This window comes from Strix uralensis, chromosome 4 (genome assembly GCF_047716275.1).
Source record: "Strix uralensis isolate ZFMK-TIS-50842 chromosome 4, bStrUra1, whole genome shotgun sequence".
Classification (NCBI taxonomy): Eukaryota; Metazoa; Chordata; class Aves; order Strigiformes; family Strigidae; genus Strix; species Strix uralensis.
Genome location: NC_133975.1, coordinates 89,834,721 through 89,854,559, shown reverse-complemented (window position 1 = coordinate 89,854,559; position 19,839 = coordinate 89,834,721). Strand labels below are relative to the sequence as shown.

The following is a 19,839-nucleotide window of genomic DNA, read 5'->3' as shown; positions in this document are numbered from 1 at the left end:
CAATCCAGGAGTTTCCTGGGATATGGTGATAACAACTTCCTTCTCCAAGTGATGGAGAAGCCAACAAGGAGAGGTGCTGTGCTGGACCTTGTTCTCACCAACAAGGAGGGGATGGTGGGGGTGTGAAGCTCAAGAGCAGCCTTGCCTGCAGTGACCATGACATGGTGGAGTTCAAGATCTTTAGGGCAGCGAGGAGGGGGCACAGCAAGCTCACTACCCTGGGCTTCAGGAGAGCAGACTTTGGCCTCTTCAGGGATCTGTTTGGTAGAGTAACATGGAATAAAGCCCTGGGAAGAGGGGCCCAGGAAAGCCGGCTGATATTCAGGGATCACCTCCTCCAAGCTCAGGAGCAATGCTGGCCAACAAAGAGGAGGTCAGGTAAGAACGCCATGAGGTCTGCATGGATGAACAAGGGGCTACTGAACAAGCTCAAACATAGAAAGGAAGCCTACAGAGGGTGGAAGCAAGGACAGGTAGCCTGGGAGGAATACAGAGAAACTGTCTGAGCAGACAGGGATCAGGTTAGGAAGGCCAAAGCCCTGATAGAATTAAATCTGGCCAGAGACATCAAGGGCAACAAAAAAAGCTCTTACAGTTATGTTGGTGATAAAAGGAAGACTAGGGAAAATGTGGGCCCTCTCTGGAAGAGAAAGGGAGACTTGTTCACCCACAATGTGGAGAAGGCTGAGGTACTCAACCACTTTTTTGCCGCAGTCTTCACCAGCAAGTGCTCCATGGGCCCAAGATGCAGAAGGCAAAGGCAGGGACTGGAAGAAAGAACCACCCACTGTAGGAGAAGATCAGGTTTGAAAGACAGCCAACTGTGTCCGAGGCTGCATCAAGAGAAGTGTGACCAGCAGCTCGAGGGAGGGGATTCTCCCCCTCTACTCTGCTCGCATGAGACCCCCCCTGCAGTGCTGCGTCCAGCTCTGGGGGCCCCCAGCATAAGACAGACATGGACCTGCTCGAGCGGGTCCAGAGGAGGCCATGAAGATGATCAGGGGGCTGGAGCACCTCCCCTGTGAGGACAGGCTGAGAGAGTTGGGGGTGTTCAGCTTAGAGAAGAAGAGAAGGCTCAGGGGAGACCTTACAGCGGCCTTCCAATACTTAAAGGAGCTACAGGAAAGGTGGGGAAGGACTCTTGATCAGGAAGTGTAGGGATAGGATGATGGGTAATGGTTTTAAACTGAATGTGATTAGATCTAAGGAAGAAATTCTTCACCGTGAATGTGCTGAGACACTGGCACAGGCTGCCTCGAGAAGCTGTGGCTGCCCGCTCCCTTCTAACATTCAAGGCCAGATTGGACAGGGCCTTGAGCAACCTGATCGAGTGGAAGGTGTCCCTGCCCATGGTGGGGAGGGGTGGAATTAGATGATCTTTAAGGTCCCTTCCAACTCAAACCATTCTGTGATTCTATGTATCTAGGTTCTTCTACAGTGATACTAACATTTTGCTATCTCTGATATTAAGCATCTTGTGTCTTACCCTAGAACTAAATTTGTTGTTTTTACAGCCTCATGTATTGATGGCTTAATCACCTACAATCAACTAAAACCTCAGGTCTTTTTCCTCCTCTTTCATTTCAACTACTGAGCTCAGTGTTATTAGTCATTAAGTGCACTTTGTACTACTAAATTCTCATTTCTATAGCTCCAGTCACTTTCAAGGCAATCCAATTCTTGTACAATACTCCGATCTTTCTCTACAATGACAGGGGTAATATTACAACCTCTGCAAATTTATTCAGTACACCCTTACAAGGCATTAGTGTAAACAGTATTAATAACCAGCCTCAGAACAGGTTCTTAAGGAAGTCTATCATGACCTCTTTTGCGACAGAGTCCAGCTCTCAATCATGTTGTATTCTGTCCTTTAGCCAGGCCTTCACCTGCTCTTTACCAGATCTTGTTCTAATCCCAATTTTTTACAAATTAACTAGATTTATTGCAGTTGTAGCATAGGAACTGCCTTACTAAAACACAGAGGTATTAAGACCTGGAACTAGTCCTTACTTGACCCTTTAATTAAAAATAAACACATAAAATTCTCAAGGACGGGTATCCAACCTGCTATACTTCACCCTAATCAAATCACAATGCATTCAACCTCACTTTCCATGGTTTTACTTTTCCTTCAAAATATACCCCATAAATCTGCGTACCAAGTTCACGTTATGGATTGCAAACATAACCTGACCTTCCCCATTTCCATCTGCAAGAAAAAGTGCCGACAGTGCTACCCCAATTTAGCAATCTAGCCCAAAACATTTGATTTTAATTACTGCTTCTTTAGAACTCTGGAAGGACTACTTGCACAGCCTCTCAACATGAGCCCACAGAGCTTCAAGTTAGGCCTTTTTCTTTTGGTCAGCTTGTGCTTCCAATTTTCCCTAAGCAAATGCTTTTCAAATCCTGTATTTGAGGCACAGCTGCCATTTCAATCTGTTTATGTGATCCCTGTAGCACTTGGTTTCAAATGCCTCTGTTGTACATGGGAATAAAGATCCAGGGAATTATAACCATCTTGGTTGATTGCTACTGACCACAGTTTTCTTTGCCAAATTAGAACAGTGGGGGTGTTTTCAGCAGTACAGTGTTTTCTTGATCCCTGCTGTTTGCTAGGCTATCCCCCATATAGTGCTCTATCAATTGCCGAATCCTATATTTAGGATTTCTCTTCCTCTGTATTACCGTGTATAGAAACCACACAAACATTTTTCATCTTTCTCTCACTTCTCAAGTTAAAGTCAACAGATATGCCACACTCAAACCAAGTCTATTAAGTGAAGAACTACTGAGATGGCATCCAGATGTCAGGATTTTTCCTGTCTCTGAGGACTTTCCAAGTAGATCTGAGGCAGGCATCACAGCTGCAAGCCACTTCTGCTCTGATAGAGCCTCACTCATTTGTGTGTTCTGATGTTAGAGCCTCAATGCAAATTATTCAGCTCGGTGAGTATCTACACCTCCATGCAGAGGTTTGGAAGTCACTCTGGCTATTGTTGATCTATAAAATGGTGCAACTGAAAACAGAACATATCATGCATCCTGCTCCAAAAAGAACCCACCAGTCCACGTGAGGTCTGCAATAATCACCAGAAACATCAGTCACTCAATCCACCAGCAGGAAACCTGTTGAAGAATTTCTGTCAAACCACTAATAAACCTCTCACCTCTACAGCCATCTTGTTTCAAGTTTGTATACAAAAAGTTTATTTTTGTTGGTATCATGCATGATTGTTGCTGGGGTAGAAGGAGACAGAAGAGTGCCCCAGCAACGTGGTGAGCTAAGAAGGTTTCACAGAGATGCTGCAGAAGGACTGACAGAGCTTCCATAACACAGCATGAAGGTGTTCCTGTTGTGTCTTTAATTAGTGACATGCCCATAAGGGACATGCCACTTTGCCTGGGGCTACTGCAACCACCAGAATGGATACCTAATGTGGGGCAAGCCAGGTCAGCCAGCCCAAGCTCCACTCTGCAGCATTCAAAGCATCCACCCTCAGGGAGACTTCATTTCCCTGGGTTCTCAATCCAAGTTCATCTCATGGGCCATAATCAGTAGACTAGATCTTACTACTTCTCTATACTGAAAATATCTTAGAATAACTCCTGAGTTTGAGAAGAAAGGCATTATTCCTGAGTAATTCTTCTGCTTAGAAAGTACAGCAAGTATTCTTGAAGAAAGCCACTTATCCTGGAATAGTGATTATAGCTTATGCCATAATAATATCTTTTAGAACTTCATGTATAAACAAGGCTTTGATGAAAGACTATGTTCAAGAGAACAAGAGGGCTGTTTGAAGAGCGCTAGCATTCTACACTACTGAAATTGGTCCAATCCAAATTCCAACCACATATTTCACCATAAGGCTGTACTGAATTAGTCACTATTACAATTGTATATATTTATTCTGATTTAAGACAGTGGTTCTACACTGATCATATGACTCTCCTCAAGCACCACATGCCTGATCTCACGCACAACAGATGGAGTCCACATGCATGTGGTAAGATCACCAGCAGTGCTGCAAGTTTCCAGCTGCCAGCTTTTAAGTTACAAGGAATTTCAACATGTGAAGCATAAACCAAAAGAATACCAAGGTAGTTTAGTACCAGAAAATAACTGAAGCAGAGAAATCCCTGGTGTTCCTGCAGCATAAAAGAAACACTGCTCCAAAAGAAGCACTTGCACAACACAGTGGAGAAAAGGGTCTCAACAAAGTATGGTGCAGAGACTCCCCAAGAACACTGAAAGCAATACATGTTTCACAGCTCAGACACTCAGTCATCATCTGTGTCACACCACATTAATTTATCTTGTGTTTAACTGCAAGTTTACAAGGGGACATTTACACCCTTCATGGCACTGTATAAATAAACGAGAGCTAAAGTCAAGTTTCAACCAAATTGTTTCAACCAAAACAATTCACTGGGTTGCTCATAATCACGACAAAAATCTTTGCAGTTCATAGAATCTCATGCCTGAATACTGTAACAAGTATTACTGTGTTCAGTTTTGGGCCCCTCACTAAAAAAAGGACATTGAATTACTTGAGCATGTCCAGGGAAGGGCAACGAAGCTGGTGCAGGGTCTGGAGCACAGGTCTGATGGGGAGAGGCTGAGGGAACTGGGGTTGTTTAGTCTGGAGAAGAGGAGGCTGAGGGGAGACCTCATCGCCCTCTACAACTACCTGAAAGGAGGTTGCAGAGAACTGGGGATGAGCCTCTTTAATCAAGTGACAAGTGATAGGACAAGAGGTAATGGCCTCAAGTTGCGCCAGGGAAGGTTTAGACTGGATATTAGGAAGCATTTCTTTACAGAACAGGTTGTTAGGCGTAGGAATGGGCTGCCCAGGGAGCTGGTGGAGTCCCCATCCCTGGAGGCATTCAAGAGGCGGGTTGACATAGCACTTAGGGATATGGTGTAGTTGGGATCTGTCAGTGCTAGGTTAACGGTTGGACTATATGATCTTCAAGGTCCCTTCCAACCTAGATGATTCTGTGATTCTGTATTTGATAACTCCAGGTCAGCAGCTTTCAAATTTACTGTTCTCATTGAAAACTTTTAGAAGTCCATAAATCCGTAGAGACTGAAAGACACTGCACTAGATATATGTGAAACAAAGGATCCAGAAAGCCTAGAAATACATGGGAAATAAAATGAACTAATGAGGTGCACTTCAAACAGCCTCAGAAGTTCATAATCAGCAAAACATTGATTGTAAGAGACTTGGGTAAACACTGTGGCAGTCCAAAAAGAAGTATTAGGAGTTGGGTTTTTCCAGTCCCTCAAGCACAATGCCCCAGGCAGTGAAAAGCCATCTTATCCCCACTGCCCTAAGAACAGAATGGCCAAAGCAGATATATTTTCATGTAAAGCAAGCACTTACTCTGGTCGGCAAATCACCAGGTCCCCTTTGTTGGTGCCATATGCCAATCCCAGGCCTGGCTCAGGCAGCCAGCGAGCAGAGTTTATGCTGACATGTCTTCTCTGGTCGGCAGGCATTGGGTACAGAACGTTGAAAACTCTCTGAAACAATAACAGGAGGTTACTTCACAGGACAATACAAGGCAGGAGAGCCAAGGAAGCTCAAACAAATGTTCAACCTCACTGCAGCAGCACAGCTGGCCAAGGGGACATGTCACTGTACAGGATGGTACAAGAAACCACTAATCCAGCAGCGAGAGTAAGAAGCTGCTAGAAACACACAGACATGTGCCCTCAGTCTCTAATTGACTGGCACACAGCTGCAGAGCAGAAGAAATTCTGTTCCCAGGAGAAACCGCATGTCACTCAGTGGGCTGCACAGTACTTCTACTCAAACTAATTAAGCAAAGTGATGGGAACAAGTGGTATAGTCGTTAGAAAGCAGGACAACTGGGGCTCTTCTGGTCTTCAACTCTCATCTTAACTCACTAGGGTGGAACAAGAAACTGGTAAGTACATAGGCTTTCAGCATCAAAAGTTTATTGTTTCTCTTAAGCAAACCAAACTTTATGCAAAAATAATATACAATTATTTCCTTTTATAAACAGCCTCCTGAAAATGTTTCAGAGTTTGACCAATGCCCACACCAACAGCGCACAAAGGAAAAGCAAGATCCAGAGATTATAACACAAGCATGCAAGTAACAAATCCCTCAGTTCAGGTCCCCTTCCAACACCATCCATTTTACCTGCAGTAAGGTAAGAAGCTGAAGAGCTGCAAGTCAGTGTTTCCCAAATGCTACATTAATGCAGGTGAACGAAAACCCTGTGTACACGAAGGACCAATACCAAGCTCTGCTTTCTGGTCTGCACTAGCTTGGTTTCTGAAGCGTATGAGCTTGAAAAGCAAGAACGGTGAAGTGGAACAGATTATACCTACGCAGATATTCTCCTTCTACTCCAAGAAGCTAATGTCTTTCGTACAGCACAACACTTTCCTGCACCCTGCCATCCAGCAACCAGAACTGGGTATACTGACAACTCTCCATTTAGCCAGAAAATATGACACATGTAGATCACAAAAACAAAGGCATGGGAATTAGAAAGAGGAGTAATGACTCAGTGTGGCTACCACGGATAGACAGGGACAAGCTGCTTCAGTGTACTGGGCCATCAAAGCATGTTCCATCATGGCTTTAGAAGGGTAGAACCAAAGACTGCGTTTAAACTCCAAATCATTAACAGAATTTCTGCAGAAATTTACTTAGGATTTAAACCTGTAATCACTGCAGGTAACACAGACTTTGAATCTAGATTTCAATGGGATAATTCCCAGGTGAAAGGTATGTTTTTGTTAGATTTTCTGGGGGGCAACTATCCATCCATCACAAAACCTTTTTTCCAGACTCTCCAGAAAAGGGGACAGTGCTGGACCAGGAAGCAGGGATGGGAATGAGGACATGCTGGAACAACAGGATAAAGGTAAGACGGGAATGCAGATCAACCACTACTGCACTGCTGAGGTGGTCTGAAGTAATAATTAGAATTCATTAGGGTGGGACTCATCAGCTAGTTTAACAAACTGGGGCTGCTTTTCTCTGTAGCTCTACTGCCCACCCCACATCTTGTCTGTTTGACAATTTATCTTGAGAAGTCTGAGGCAGAGACCACTTAACTGTATGCCCTCCAATAGCTAGTACCCAGAACCTTCATCTTGACCATCATGATGCAAAGTAAGTCATGGGAAAACAATATAGCTACATATTTTCCCATCATCAGTAACACATTTAACCTCTCCTCTGAGGAGACCACATTAGAGGTGAAAATGTCCTTGAGGATTTCTCTGTATGACAGAGGCTGGTCACTCTTTGCCCTAGCTATCACTCAGCAGTTAGTGTATTCGGAGCAGCTCAGTGTTTGGATGGAAGGAACAGGCCCTTAGGGGTTTATCTAGCTCTTACCCATCTCTGTCATGTCTGTCCCTTTCCCTCCCTGCTTTGCTTGCTGGGGATGGGGGGGACAGGGGGAGGGGGAAAAAAAAAAAAAATCAGATGTACAATGGTAACACCTGTTACCATGGAGATTATGGTGCACTCTGAGATGGGAAGACTGGATTTTGAGGAGGAGGAGGAGGAGGAAGGAAGAGAAAGGGAGGGGTCCACCAGAACTGGGAGCATAAATTCATAAAATAAACATTCCAAATCTCTCAAGAACTACAAGGGTTTTCTATCATATCCTTCTTTGGCAAGTGAGAAACAAACGGTTTCTCTTCTCCCGAGAATGGCTTTGCAAGGTATCCCAGCAAGAGAAGTTGCCTTCCTGGGCTAGCCCCAAGCTCTGCTCCACTGGCAGGTCAGTCTGCACAGTCACTACCCCACAGGCTCCGCAACCAGCCACACAAAGCGGGGAGACTTGCTAGCTACAGCTGAGTGTCCAGGTGCTTTGCAGTAAATAGCACCCCATGGAAAGTGCTGCCAAGGACACGGGTCCGGTTCTGACAACCTGCAAAAATGTTGGCTGAGGGCAGAATCTCAAAGACAAGATGGCTTAAAAGTTCTGTGTAAGAATAGTTGCTTCATCACTCCACTCCATTCACTTCTAAACAGCTTGTCACGCCGAAGAGCTCCCCTCCCCTGCTGCTTCCCACTCCCACGCTAATGGGACAACTCCATGCAGTGTTAAGGGTGATGACATCCGTGCGTGTGGTAATTAGTACATAAAAAGAGAAAGCAGCTGTACTGGCATAATCACCACTCGCAGCAGTAACCAGGACCCAGCTAATCAATCTGATGCAGTCCTACAGACTGGCTGTTGCAATTGCATCCATTAGCAAGACCCCCTACTCTATCCACAGAGTGGAAAAAAAAAATTAAAAGTTCCTTCAACATCGGCAGGTCCTTCTCATCAAAGAAGGTCAGAAGGCTGCCAGGAAGTGTTACTCTCCATAGATCACAGCTAATTTCTGTCTTTTTGTTTCCATTGCTAAATCTTATAAAAAGTTATTGAGCTATTTCAACCAAAGTAGCCAGCCTGAAAACATACCGCTGAGTGACCACACCTCTTTGCCACTGTCCAATGGCTTTGTAGTTCCAAACTTCTAGGAAGAATATTCAAGTTATTACAGGAATCCTACACTGACATGATTCTCCAGCTTCTAGGTCAAGAGATTGCTGCCAACCCTCAAACACTCTTAAATGCACAGAGTTGATAATTCACCAGTTCCCTTTCATTAGGGCTGGTCCACAAACTAGTTGCAGGTCACGTGTAACAGCCATATTGATGGCCAAGGGCTCAGGAACCAGTTTAAAACCACTGTTGTAGAAGTCCACTAATCTTTAAGGTGCCCACCACACTCTACCACAGCCTTCTGAGAGTTTATTTCAAATATGGTGACATTTTCATTTAGGACAGATATCATATTGCTTCACACTTTATCAGTCCATAATCACTGCCAGCAGTCACAGCAAGTTTCCAGCCTCTTCACCATAACCCATGTGAAACTTGCTCTTAGCACCACTACACTACTAATTCAGTAATACACAGTCACAACATTAGATGTGGCGATTCAGCATTTTATGAAGTTGGCACTTGCATTTGTTTCCAGATGCTGCTCTGAAATAGAGTTTTGAATGGTGTGTTTCTCTAACTATAAACACTGTGAAGTCTGAGGAGTGGAAGCTTCAGAACATCCCTATGGAAGCTTAAGCCCAAGCAGGCAATGTAAGTACAGCAAGCTGTTCTTTTATTGGCAACACCATAAACAATACATGTCATTTCAGCAGGCAAGAAGGGTCCTACCCCTTCCCTTTAGGGCCACACAACCCAGCCTGGATTACACAGAACAGTTGCTTGACCTGTGCTTATGTTGTAGAAAACTCTGTCTCTGGTGATCTCCCCACACTTCACAGGAGATTCCAGAAGTCTTCTGTCATTTCAGGGACTCCATCTTTCCTCTCAGTTCAGGGCATGTCAGCAAAGATAAAAAGTCTTCCTCTAAAAATACCAAAACTGTCTATGTAGCTAAGCTTCCACACAAAAGGCAACTCTCATACAAAGGGAAAGCAATACTCACTAAAGAAACAGCTGGTTGCTTCCATTCTACATCCCCGTAACCATGAAGTGTGGGGAAAGATTTGTTTGAGTATTTATGTCTGCACTTCTCTATTTTCAAAGACCACATTAGAAGCAACTACTTATCTCTTCGGTGTGTCTTTTGCATCCTCCCTGAACAAGAGTGGGCACGTACATCATCTACTGAACTCCCTAAAGCTCATTTCATCACTCCACAGCCACCACTTCAACGTTGAATTCAGCAGGGGAGAAGATGGCTCAGAGAAAGCAGAGCTGTAAGGCATGAGGAAAAGAAAAAAAATAGGCCCTCAAAGTATTCAGCAAACAAGCTGCATGTGGAGTGCAAAGGCCACCTCAAGTCCACTGCTACAGCTCCCCCTCCAACTTGTCAGTGCTGGCACATCAGAACTGTAGCACCTGTCACAGCCACCGCTTAGGTATTAAACTTAGGTATCTACTTATGGCAGAGAGCCAGGAGAGGCTGCATGACAATCAACAGCCTCAAGGAATCTTTCCCGATGATCTCTTCCTCACCGTCAAGCTGCTGTACTTATGTGTGAAGAAGGGGGCCCAGAGCACAACACATAAGCACAGAGCTCAACAGTTAATTTGTACCTGCCCTGGAGGGGTAAGAAAACTTTTTGCTAAAAGCCTCTGCTCTGCAAAGTCCTAGTTATTGACCTTGTGCTTCCCTCTTCCCTTCCTGCTCTATCCCAGGGAAGCTGCTGCTATTTAATAACGCTCTTCAAATTCCACCTTTCCCCTCCATTTCTGGGGTGTGCCAACATTAAAAAGCTGGACAGGGCAATCACCAGGACCCTGTCAGTCATCAAAGTAGCAGCAGGCTGCCCATCAGTTGGCAACGGTGCTGCACGGCTTGCCTGGTCTGAGCAGCACTGTGCCTCTGGCCAAAGCGGGGGCACCATGACATCTGCCCAGCCGCCTCTTTGCTCAAGGCCTTCTCACCTCTAAGGAGAGCAGTGAAAAACAGGGGAGTGCTGAACATTACTTGTTTGGCTGAGTGGGACCTTTCTTCTCCTCTCTGGCACTCAAGAAAGAAAAAACATGTTTTGAAGCTGGAGGAGAAGAGAAAGTTGGCACGTGGGTAGGGAAACTCAGCAGGAACTCTTGCTTTTTATCTTTCTAAATTCAATAGAGACATTTCTGCTCTCAACTAGATGCACTGCCTTTCAAGATGCCAATAAATTTCAAGCCATTACCTTTGCTTAGCCCAAGCAGTAAGTTGGGCTGTTAGATCAGCTTGATAAAGACTGCGTGGGGAGGGGGTACAGATGTTCTCTTGTTTACATGGGGAAATCTTGTCATCCGTGAAGCTCCATCCTGACAGGTAAAGGCAGAGGAAAGGCTGGAGCAGATCAGGTCGGTTTATTAGGCACCAGCCTAAAATGTAATTATGCATTTTCAACTGAATCAACGCTGTCACCAGAGGCTGACTGTCCATGAAAACACATAGGAAGAGAAACATCAAATGCACTAAATCCAATAGGGACTTCTTCCGGGGAGAACTGATAAAATCCACAGTCTTGTAGCTACTCTGGCCTGGGTTGCAGAGAAAAGAGCTTGGGAAAGGAGCGTTGATCTCTGCTGGATGGGTATAGCTGTACTGGCAGCCAACATTTGTACCTCATGTCTGGAGAGATGTAAAGTTTATGCTGGTAAACACAGTGCTCTTCATATGGATACAGGTTATACCACCAAAGCAACTGTAGAGGCTGCACAGCTTTGCCAATGTAGCTGCAGTTATATCAGAGCCTCCGGCCAGCACAGGTACCTCATTTTGTAACACACTTCAGCAAACTAAGCTACATGAAGTATGTAATACGGTTGCAGCCCTAAAAGCACAGCCAATCCACAACACTGCATTGAGTTCACTGAAAGCACACCAAGCAAAGCCTACCTACAGTTTGAAACTACTCAAGGAGCATTAAAACAAATGCAGAAAATTACAAACTGCACTCGTATTTGCCAGAGCAGCAGATGAGGTGCAGCCACAGGATGAAGGCATAAACAGCAAAACCAAAAGCAGCACAACTAGGGCTGCACACATTTTGCATTTCCCTACCTGCCCTTCATCTTCTGCTCTACAATCTGACCTTGAACAAGAACCTGAGGTTTCAGAAGTTTCACTTCATCTTTTTTGATTGCAAGTACCTTACTGAGAGTGAACAGCACATAAATCAATTCATTATCTTTTTTTTGCCTTACTCATCCCAGTGGTGTGTTGCCACTGAAAGATCTGACCTGGTATATTTTTTAAATGTCAACATGTTAACTAGTACACCTCTGACACAAGGGTATCAGATAAGTTGCTATAAAGCATCTACCACTCTACTGAGAGCACTGTATGTCCTTTGCTTAGCTGTCAGGAAGCCACCTGCATAACTGACTTCTATTATGCTGCCAATGAGTTTAAACAAGGGGTTTTAAGGTCCAGAAGCGTAATAGGAAACAGACATCCTAACCTGATTTCCTTAATAGCACTATCCCTCTTTTGCTTAGATTACATTCTTTACTCTGCCTTCTATTAATGAATTTCACAAAAGCTGCTGAAATTCAGACTTAGGCCTTGCACTGCCACAAACCCCAGAGCCCTCTGCAGCAGAATTCGAGTCTAGCTTGTCCAAAGCAGAGGACCTTGAATGCAAAGCAAAATAAACACTCCTTGGGATAACTGACCAACAGCTCAATACATTTTAAGACAATGTATATCAGATGTATTTGGAAACAAGGCAAGTCTCCCCTTTGTTTGGAAGGAGTCTCCTTTCTGTATCTATATGCAGAGGCAAAGAAAAAGGCATGCATTTCCCATGATCAGACAGGGGAAAAAAAATATCTTGCTTTTTTGCTTGCAGTCTCCCCTTATTAGGCAGGTTGGTCTATGCTGCTCTCAACCCCTCCCCCACAACTGATTCCTTCCAACAACATACACGTCTTTCCATTAGATCTCCTCTGTTAAAATGGAAGAAGTAAAAAATAATGCACTTATCTTTTTGGATTTGTCAGTCTTATCCTCAAATGGATCTTATCAACCAATGCTCAGCACAAATAAAATTTCTTTCAACTCCATTTATCTTCCCCAGATGCAACAGGATCATATATGAAATTCTTCTTTAGTCTTTACCAATACAATAAACTTCTTTCTGCCTTTTTCTGCACCTGTTTCAGCGCAGAAAATCCTTGCTTTGCTTTCTGAGCCACAGCAAATTAAATTAGAACTAACCCTTAATTTTCAGCAACAACTGAAACCCTAACTGAGGATACTTGATCCAATTCCTTAAACAGCTCAGCACCAGAAGTTTCTGTTGAATGGACAGAGAAACTTTCTGTAAAAGTAAAACATTGTTGGTTCTTGCTGACCATACTTGATCCCATAGTTTATTGCTGATCTTTCAAATCAGTAGAAGTCTCATTATAGCACACCTAACCCTTTCTTTCTTTAGGCTAGCTCTTGGCATTATCAGCTGGTACTTTATCTCACAAGCCTGCCATGCAATTACTACATGGGAAAGAGCTTTAAAATAACTAGTGGGAAATTTCAAAACATTAACTAGTTCTTATGAAGAAATGGATCATCTCGGGTAACAAAGCTCTCACTCAGGAAAATAACACACTTGCAGTGAAGTGGCTCATTAATTTACTACCCATCTCTCAAAGGCTGCAAAACCAGGGTAATACCTCCCAAAAAGCCCTTTAGGGGACTGGTCCAAGCCTGGATCTGAAACCTAGGGCTGAGTAAGCAAGAAATTGCTAAACAAAACAATTGTCCTTTCAATTGTGCATGTGTGTGGTTGGAACAGATGAAAGGAGAGAAACAGGAATGCCAAAGGGGGTGTTAGCGTGACAGAAGATAGATATGTATATATTCAGTGCAGATGCACAAGAGAACTGAACTGTGCAAACAGCACTGTGCCCCCAGCTATTGCTATCTCTTGCAAAAATCACCGACAGCTCTCAGTGCTGGAACAATCTAATAAAAATACAGTCACTTCTGTGGCAAAAGGAATGACAAGCCTCTTCATTTTTGCCCTTAATTCAGACTGCAAACCAAAAGCAGTACCCCCTTAAATGTCATGCTGAGACTGTAACAGCAAAATCCACAATATGTTAAAGATCTAATGACAAGAGCAAAGGATTTGTGCACAGCTGCCATTCCACCCCGCTCTCCGTCTGCTGAGCGTCAACAGAACAGCATACAAGATCAAATGTCAACAATATGTTGATGACACAGCTACATGCATCCTCATCTAGGTGAAAAGAGGCTGTCATCCAGCTGCCTACACGTCTGGAAGGAATAAATACTGGAGGAAAGAGTTGGCTTAAATTTAATTCAAGAAAGATGGCAGGAAGAAGCACTGAAAAAATAAGCCTTCATGAAATTGCAAACCTCCTCTCTGCCCATGGCCAGTTTAGTGTAAATCTGGTAATAATACACCTTGGCTGCCTTCCACATACCTGACTTGAGCAAAATGACTGCACATAATCTCAGACATGGAACCATCTTTGCCATAATTTCTTCTATCTAGTTAAAACTATGTACCCAACTGCACCAAAGCTGACAGTAGCTACTGTGGGGTAAACGGGCTCAAGGCCTTACCTGAACTGCAAGAGCTCAACTCTCCTAATACTGGACCCCATGTTAAACAAAAAGTCTTGGCTCTCAGCTTCACATCCCATGAAGTAAAAACAACCCGAAGAGATGTCATTTGCCTCTTCTTCATACACCAGTTTGCTAAAACTGACACCGCTCCCATATTTAACCTTCACATGAGATACTAACACAATATTTTATGAAGGGATCATAAGGAGTTTTAAGTTTTTACAGTTTAAGTTCTGTCTTAGCAGCCTTCATGCAGTCACAGGTGAATCAGTCAAGCCAGCCATAACTCTTGTAACATATCATTCCTGCATCTATACACAAATGTGCACACCTATGCAAATCTTCACACCATCTGCAACCCCAAGGTTGCATTTGCCCATGACATTGAACACAGCTCTTTCTTACAGCCCCCTACATAATCAATGCTTACCAACATGGGTTTTGGATACACTCTGTTTTTCTAAAGACACCTGCCAGAATCTGCCCATACACAGAGCATATAAAACTATTTGGCCTCAACCAGGCTATTATGCTCCACTTTGTACTAAAAAGAGGGACTTCCCGTAACAGTCAAAAAAGGGTTCTGGCCCCATGCCCTCTTCCTAGTATCAAGAAGTACATGCAGTCTGTGACTCTGCTTGGACTTTTGATCGTCTAAGAAACATCTACCTGTTTCAACTTCTGCCAACAGCGAAAAATTTCTTTGGGCAGTAATTGGATGTATTATTTGCAGTTCTGCTCAGAGTTGTCAGAAGCTCTCCCTGTCGACCTGAAGATGTCGACATCTCTCTTAAAAGGAGACAAGGGGCCATATACCAATAAGCGTGCTTTTTCAGTAACACAGCAGGAGATTGGTACTCTCTTTCTTACAAACTGCTCTTGTTTTCAGAAGTATATTAGTTCATATGAATTTTTCCACTGGAGGTAACATGTTGCAGTAAGCCTTCTCCACATACTCTCCTAATCAATTTTTTTTTCACATTATCAAGGGTTCTGACAAAACTGTAACTTGCGCCTCAGTGAAGCAAATGTGCACAGCCTTTGTTTTCAGGCTTAAAGCCCCTTCCCTTACGGCTGCAGGAGCATTCACAGGTCAGTGAGGCCTGGCAGTGACCTTTGCAGGCTATACTGGATACATTCTACTGACACTTACGTGAAGCTCACAAGACAACAGCACTCAATAAATTGTGCACCTTCTCACATATTCAGTGCATTGTCCTCATTAAGAGTTAATATGTTGGAAAAAAAAGCTTGGCTCTGTGCTAAAACTCTATGTGCCTTTCTGCTTCAGGCCCTTCTTCCTGCAGTATTTGGAATTCTTCATCTGTTTACAATGGAAGCATACACGTATTCTGTTCCATCCAGGCTACTGACCAACCACTTCATCGGGATGTTTCCCAAATGACACTAATCTTGTCAAGAGGTAATTCTGGATCTCTGCAGCCTGAATTTCCTTCCCAATTCAAAGCATAATGCAGTATTAGAGATGGGGCTTGTTAAATCACCTTACCCCACAAATTGTATGATTTGCTCTTCAGCTTCATGTTAATCAAACTTTTCTATCACCTACCTCACTTTTCGTATCCTTAGTTTAAAAGCTGCTTTCCAAGTTTTATTTTAATTTGGATTACAGTAACCATGTTTTTCTGATATTTCAGAGTTAGCTTCCTCGGGGTAAATGAAAAACATTGAACATTGCAAGGGCATCAGAATTTGTGAATGCCAGAAATAAAACTACCTTCTGGCTGCTTTTCTCACTAATATCCACTGCAAACAGATCCAGGGCAATATGATCTGTTTCTATGTTTCTAAGGAACTTCAACTCCGACCAAGTTTCTAATTTCACGTTCTTCTAAATTCTTTAAACTCCATATACTCTTGGAATCATATGGAATTCAGAAATCACCCTAGACCCAAGCAGCCTGAAAACAAATCCTCTTTATTTGGAGATGAGCTCCACCTATGCTTTCAAAATAGGCTGCAAAACCTATTCTCACTCCATATTTGAAGTCCATTGCTGAAACTCAACTATTTCCAGACAATTCCCAGTACCACTGCTACCTGTACCACCCCAAGCTAGAGATCTGCTAGAAGCAATTCCTTCCCTGTACTCTCCAGATACAGATAAATTTCAGAGATGTTAGCTAGGTTTGCAAAAAAAAAAAAAAAGCCCCAAAACCAAACAAAAACCACAAACAGAAAGAACAAAAAATGAAGCTTATGCATACCACTCTTGTTAAAAGTCAACACTACTAGAGAGATTTTTAAGCCTCAGTCTGAAAAACAAACCTGCTCTTTAGCAAAGCCAGATTTCCATCTGAATCTGAAATGCTAAGCAGATCAATCTGAAGGGAGCGAATAGAAAGAGCATGAACCTCCAAGCTCATGACTACCGTATCTGATGACAATTCACTACTTTTACTCCATTTCTGAACAAAATTCATAACTGTCAAACCATGTTAGCCCTGACTTGTAGAACTCTACCCAATCTCTCTGAAAGTATTAAGAGCAAGATGTATATAGACAATGTGCACTTCTATAACCAAGATGCTCCTTAGTACAATCCAAAAGCACTGCAGTTCTCAGAAAACATTTCTCTCCAACTCGGAAAATTACACCAGCAGCCAGGGGATTTCCAGGTGCAATTAAATGTATTAAGAGTTTCACGTAACAAAACTGATTAATTGCATCTTCAAAACCTCTATTTCAACAGCAAGATGGATGAAACTGAGGAATAGAAACCTGCACTCCACTGACTGCTAGTCAAGGATGTGGAGGAGGGGTTAACTGGAAGCAGAAATTTCACTCCTTGGCAGGTTGCCACGCTTTTGCACTGACTTATAGGCCACATTGCCAAGCCCTACTCTCCCAGTTCATTGATTGCAAATCAAAAGGCATTGGGGAAGGAAGGAACAATTGTGAAACAACTTACAAGAGTTTTCTTGGATCTGATGTAGCATTTCTCTTGATTTTCTCTCTTGGGAGTTTCACGAGTAATGTAAAATTAAAATATCTACAAAACATTGCTTCAGAACATGGCTATGACTTATTTTTAATTAAGAAGTTGAGTAACAATTGCTTTGTATTACAAGCTGTTGGCACAGAGGCAACAAAGATGCTCTTTGATTCTCTCTAATGTGCACATTAGAGATTGAAGAATACAGTTTCACCAGGTTTCCTAAACCTTCTACTGCATGCTGGCCAAGGTGCAAACAGGTTTTTACTCAACTGAATATGGATACGTCAACCACTGTAAAGACAGTATGCTGAGAATATTACAAAGTTTCCTACTTAAAGCTCTATTTTCATTTTGCATGTCTTGAAAAGTATTACAAACTTATGGAGCAGTCTTATTGCAAAACTCAGGACAGGAGAAATACCTGTAGTTGATCTACTAATTTTTACACCTAGATGAAAGAATAGTATTTACAAGATTGACAGTTTTATGTTTTCCAAGCTTGGTCCTACAGATTGTACTCAATATCATCCCACAAGAAGGCTCTTTAACCAAATTAATTTGAAGTGGTCTAATTGTGACCCTGTCACATACGTAGAAAGCTGAAAGTCCAACGCAGTCAGAAATGAGACATTTTTAGCATCTTTAAACATGATGTGGGAAAGGGGAAAACAGCAAAGTAGTTAGCAAATCCTGCTAGACTGGATAGATTTAAAAACGTGGGGGAAAGGTTTTTGGAAGCTAAAAATACATGTGCAAGAAAGATAAAAAAAAGCAACCTTTAGAATACATGCAATCCATCTGGAGAAAAATAATCCAGAACCACAGCAGATGAGAAAGACAGGAGTGCAGTGATGTGGAGCAAGTCTGAAAAGGAAGAGTGGGAAAAATAGTACAAAATTTTCAGTGCACCATTAACAGCAAAAAAAGGAAAAAAACTACAGTTTTCGACTGCGTAAGTAAAGCCCTGTCATCCAAAAAAAGCAGAAAAAAATACCCTCTGTGGGCTTCTGGTAAGACTATGCTTATCACATTACGTACATTTAAACATATCCCAGAATAAGAAAAAAAAAAAAAAAGAGAAGGGTATTTTGGAGAGAATTCAGAAGAGAAAAAAACGAAAGCTGGAAGATTGAATTACAAGAAAAGATTAAGGGAATACAAAGCATTACTTCACTAAATGGTGACTAAGAGCAAGGGTACAAGCATTTGAAGAGTATAACACACCATAGGGAAAGAAGATATGTTTGAAATGGAGATGAAGAAATATAAATGGAAGATTTAGACAGAAGCTTACTGATTTAGCTGGCTACAAAAAAACATCTCCAAAAGGAAGGGCTAGAAGCCATAGCAACTGGAGTTTAGAGCAAATGTAAAGGATGGATGAGAGGAAGAGACATGATTTTAGCTAATAGAACTTCTCTATCTTAACTTACTATGATATGGTAAAAAGACTCTGAGAAGGAATACTCCCGTATCTGGCAGTAAAAGCTATGTTTTTCACTAGGATCTTAAAATAACTGAGAAAAGAAACAGTACCAGGGCAAACTACACTTTTAAAAGGACCTAACAGGATACTGAATCCATGTAATTAGTGATCTTATCATATCCACACAGCTTTCACCAACCTTACCTGCTAACCAAATTGTGCTTTTTTCATAAATACATTTTAATTTGTCTCTTACCTTAAGAGGCTCATACCAGAATGGTAGCTCAGAACCAGGGCTGAAAAAGTGCTGACTGGTGCACCAAAGAATATCCTCATCATTGATCTTCCCTTGCCTTATAACATGGAGCAGATGATGATCATAAACAAGAGTTTTATATCAGCTGATAAAGCAGCTCATGTAATGACGCAGCTGAGATGACCCTCTCTGAATCATGAGCAGTCTGGAGAGCAACTACAGAGTCTGAAGGTGAATCAAGCAATTTCTCACAGAGACAAGTCTCTTCCCAGTGCCGGGCCACTAGACAAATGGCTCACTGCAACCCTCATACACTGGGAAAGCTCTGCCAAAAGTAATAATAGTCAGAGGGGCATTTTAAAAAAGAAAAACTTTTTAAAAGAAAAAAAAGAGTGGAAAAAGGCTGCTCATGGAATAAATTCCACTATGATCAAGCTGTCCCCCAGAACAAAAAGGTTTGAATAGCTATTTTTCATCTCCTGCAACAAGTCCCCTAAATACGTGGCCTAAAACTTGGAATCCAGCCCAAATTTCAGCTTTAGAAATTACCTAGTTCTGCCTTAACTCTCTTTGTGCATTATCAACTGGACACGGCTTTTCCTATCCTAAACTATCACTGAACAGCTGTTGCGCTCTGCTGATGAACAAAGCAAGACATACACGTTCTCTTAACTCTATTTGCCAGTTTGCAAAAAGATGACCTTTTTCCCCTCAGGTACTAAATGGGTCACAGTGTGTCATGGTTCAGCTCTCCCACGAAGCAGAAGTACAGAAAGATAATTCCACTGCCAAAATATGCCTACAGATACACAGAAAGCTCACTAATAAATAGCCAACAAAAGCCTGTTTGGCAGAAGTATGGTAAGCCTCACCTTCACTCTGCAAGCACAGTATGAAGCTTGGCCCTTCCTGAGGCCACTGGTGGCTGCTCTCCTAGAGGTCAGCTGCTTTTAGAAATGTTAGCAAATGATCCTGAAGCCTCAGCTGAAAAACTCCCCCAGCAAAGCCAACTGTAGTACTACAAGCAAGATGCATATTACCCAAAGAAGTACAAAAGACCTACTGGGTACTCTGAATGA

At 42.6% G+C, this 19,839-nt stretch overlaps 1 protein-coding gene across 5 annotated transcripts in view; it reads right to left on the bottom strand.

The window, feature by feature from the left end:
* The window catches only part of AMBRA1 (autophagy and beclin 1 regulator 1), a 136,206-nt gene that overhangs the window by 23,232 nt on the left and 93,135 nt on the right, over window positions 1-19,839 (bottom strand). For all 5 annotated transcript variants that reach the window (XM_074867744.1, XM_074867742.1, XM_074867743.1 and 2 more), the window contains one exon: window positions 5,394-5,533. In XM_074867744.1, coding sequence (XP_074723845.1) covers window positions 5,394-5,533 — 140 coding nt within the window. The remainder of the gene's footprint in view (window positions 1-5,393; window positions 5,534-19,839) is intronic.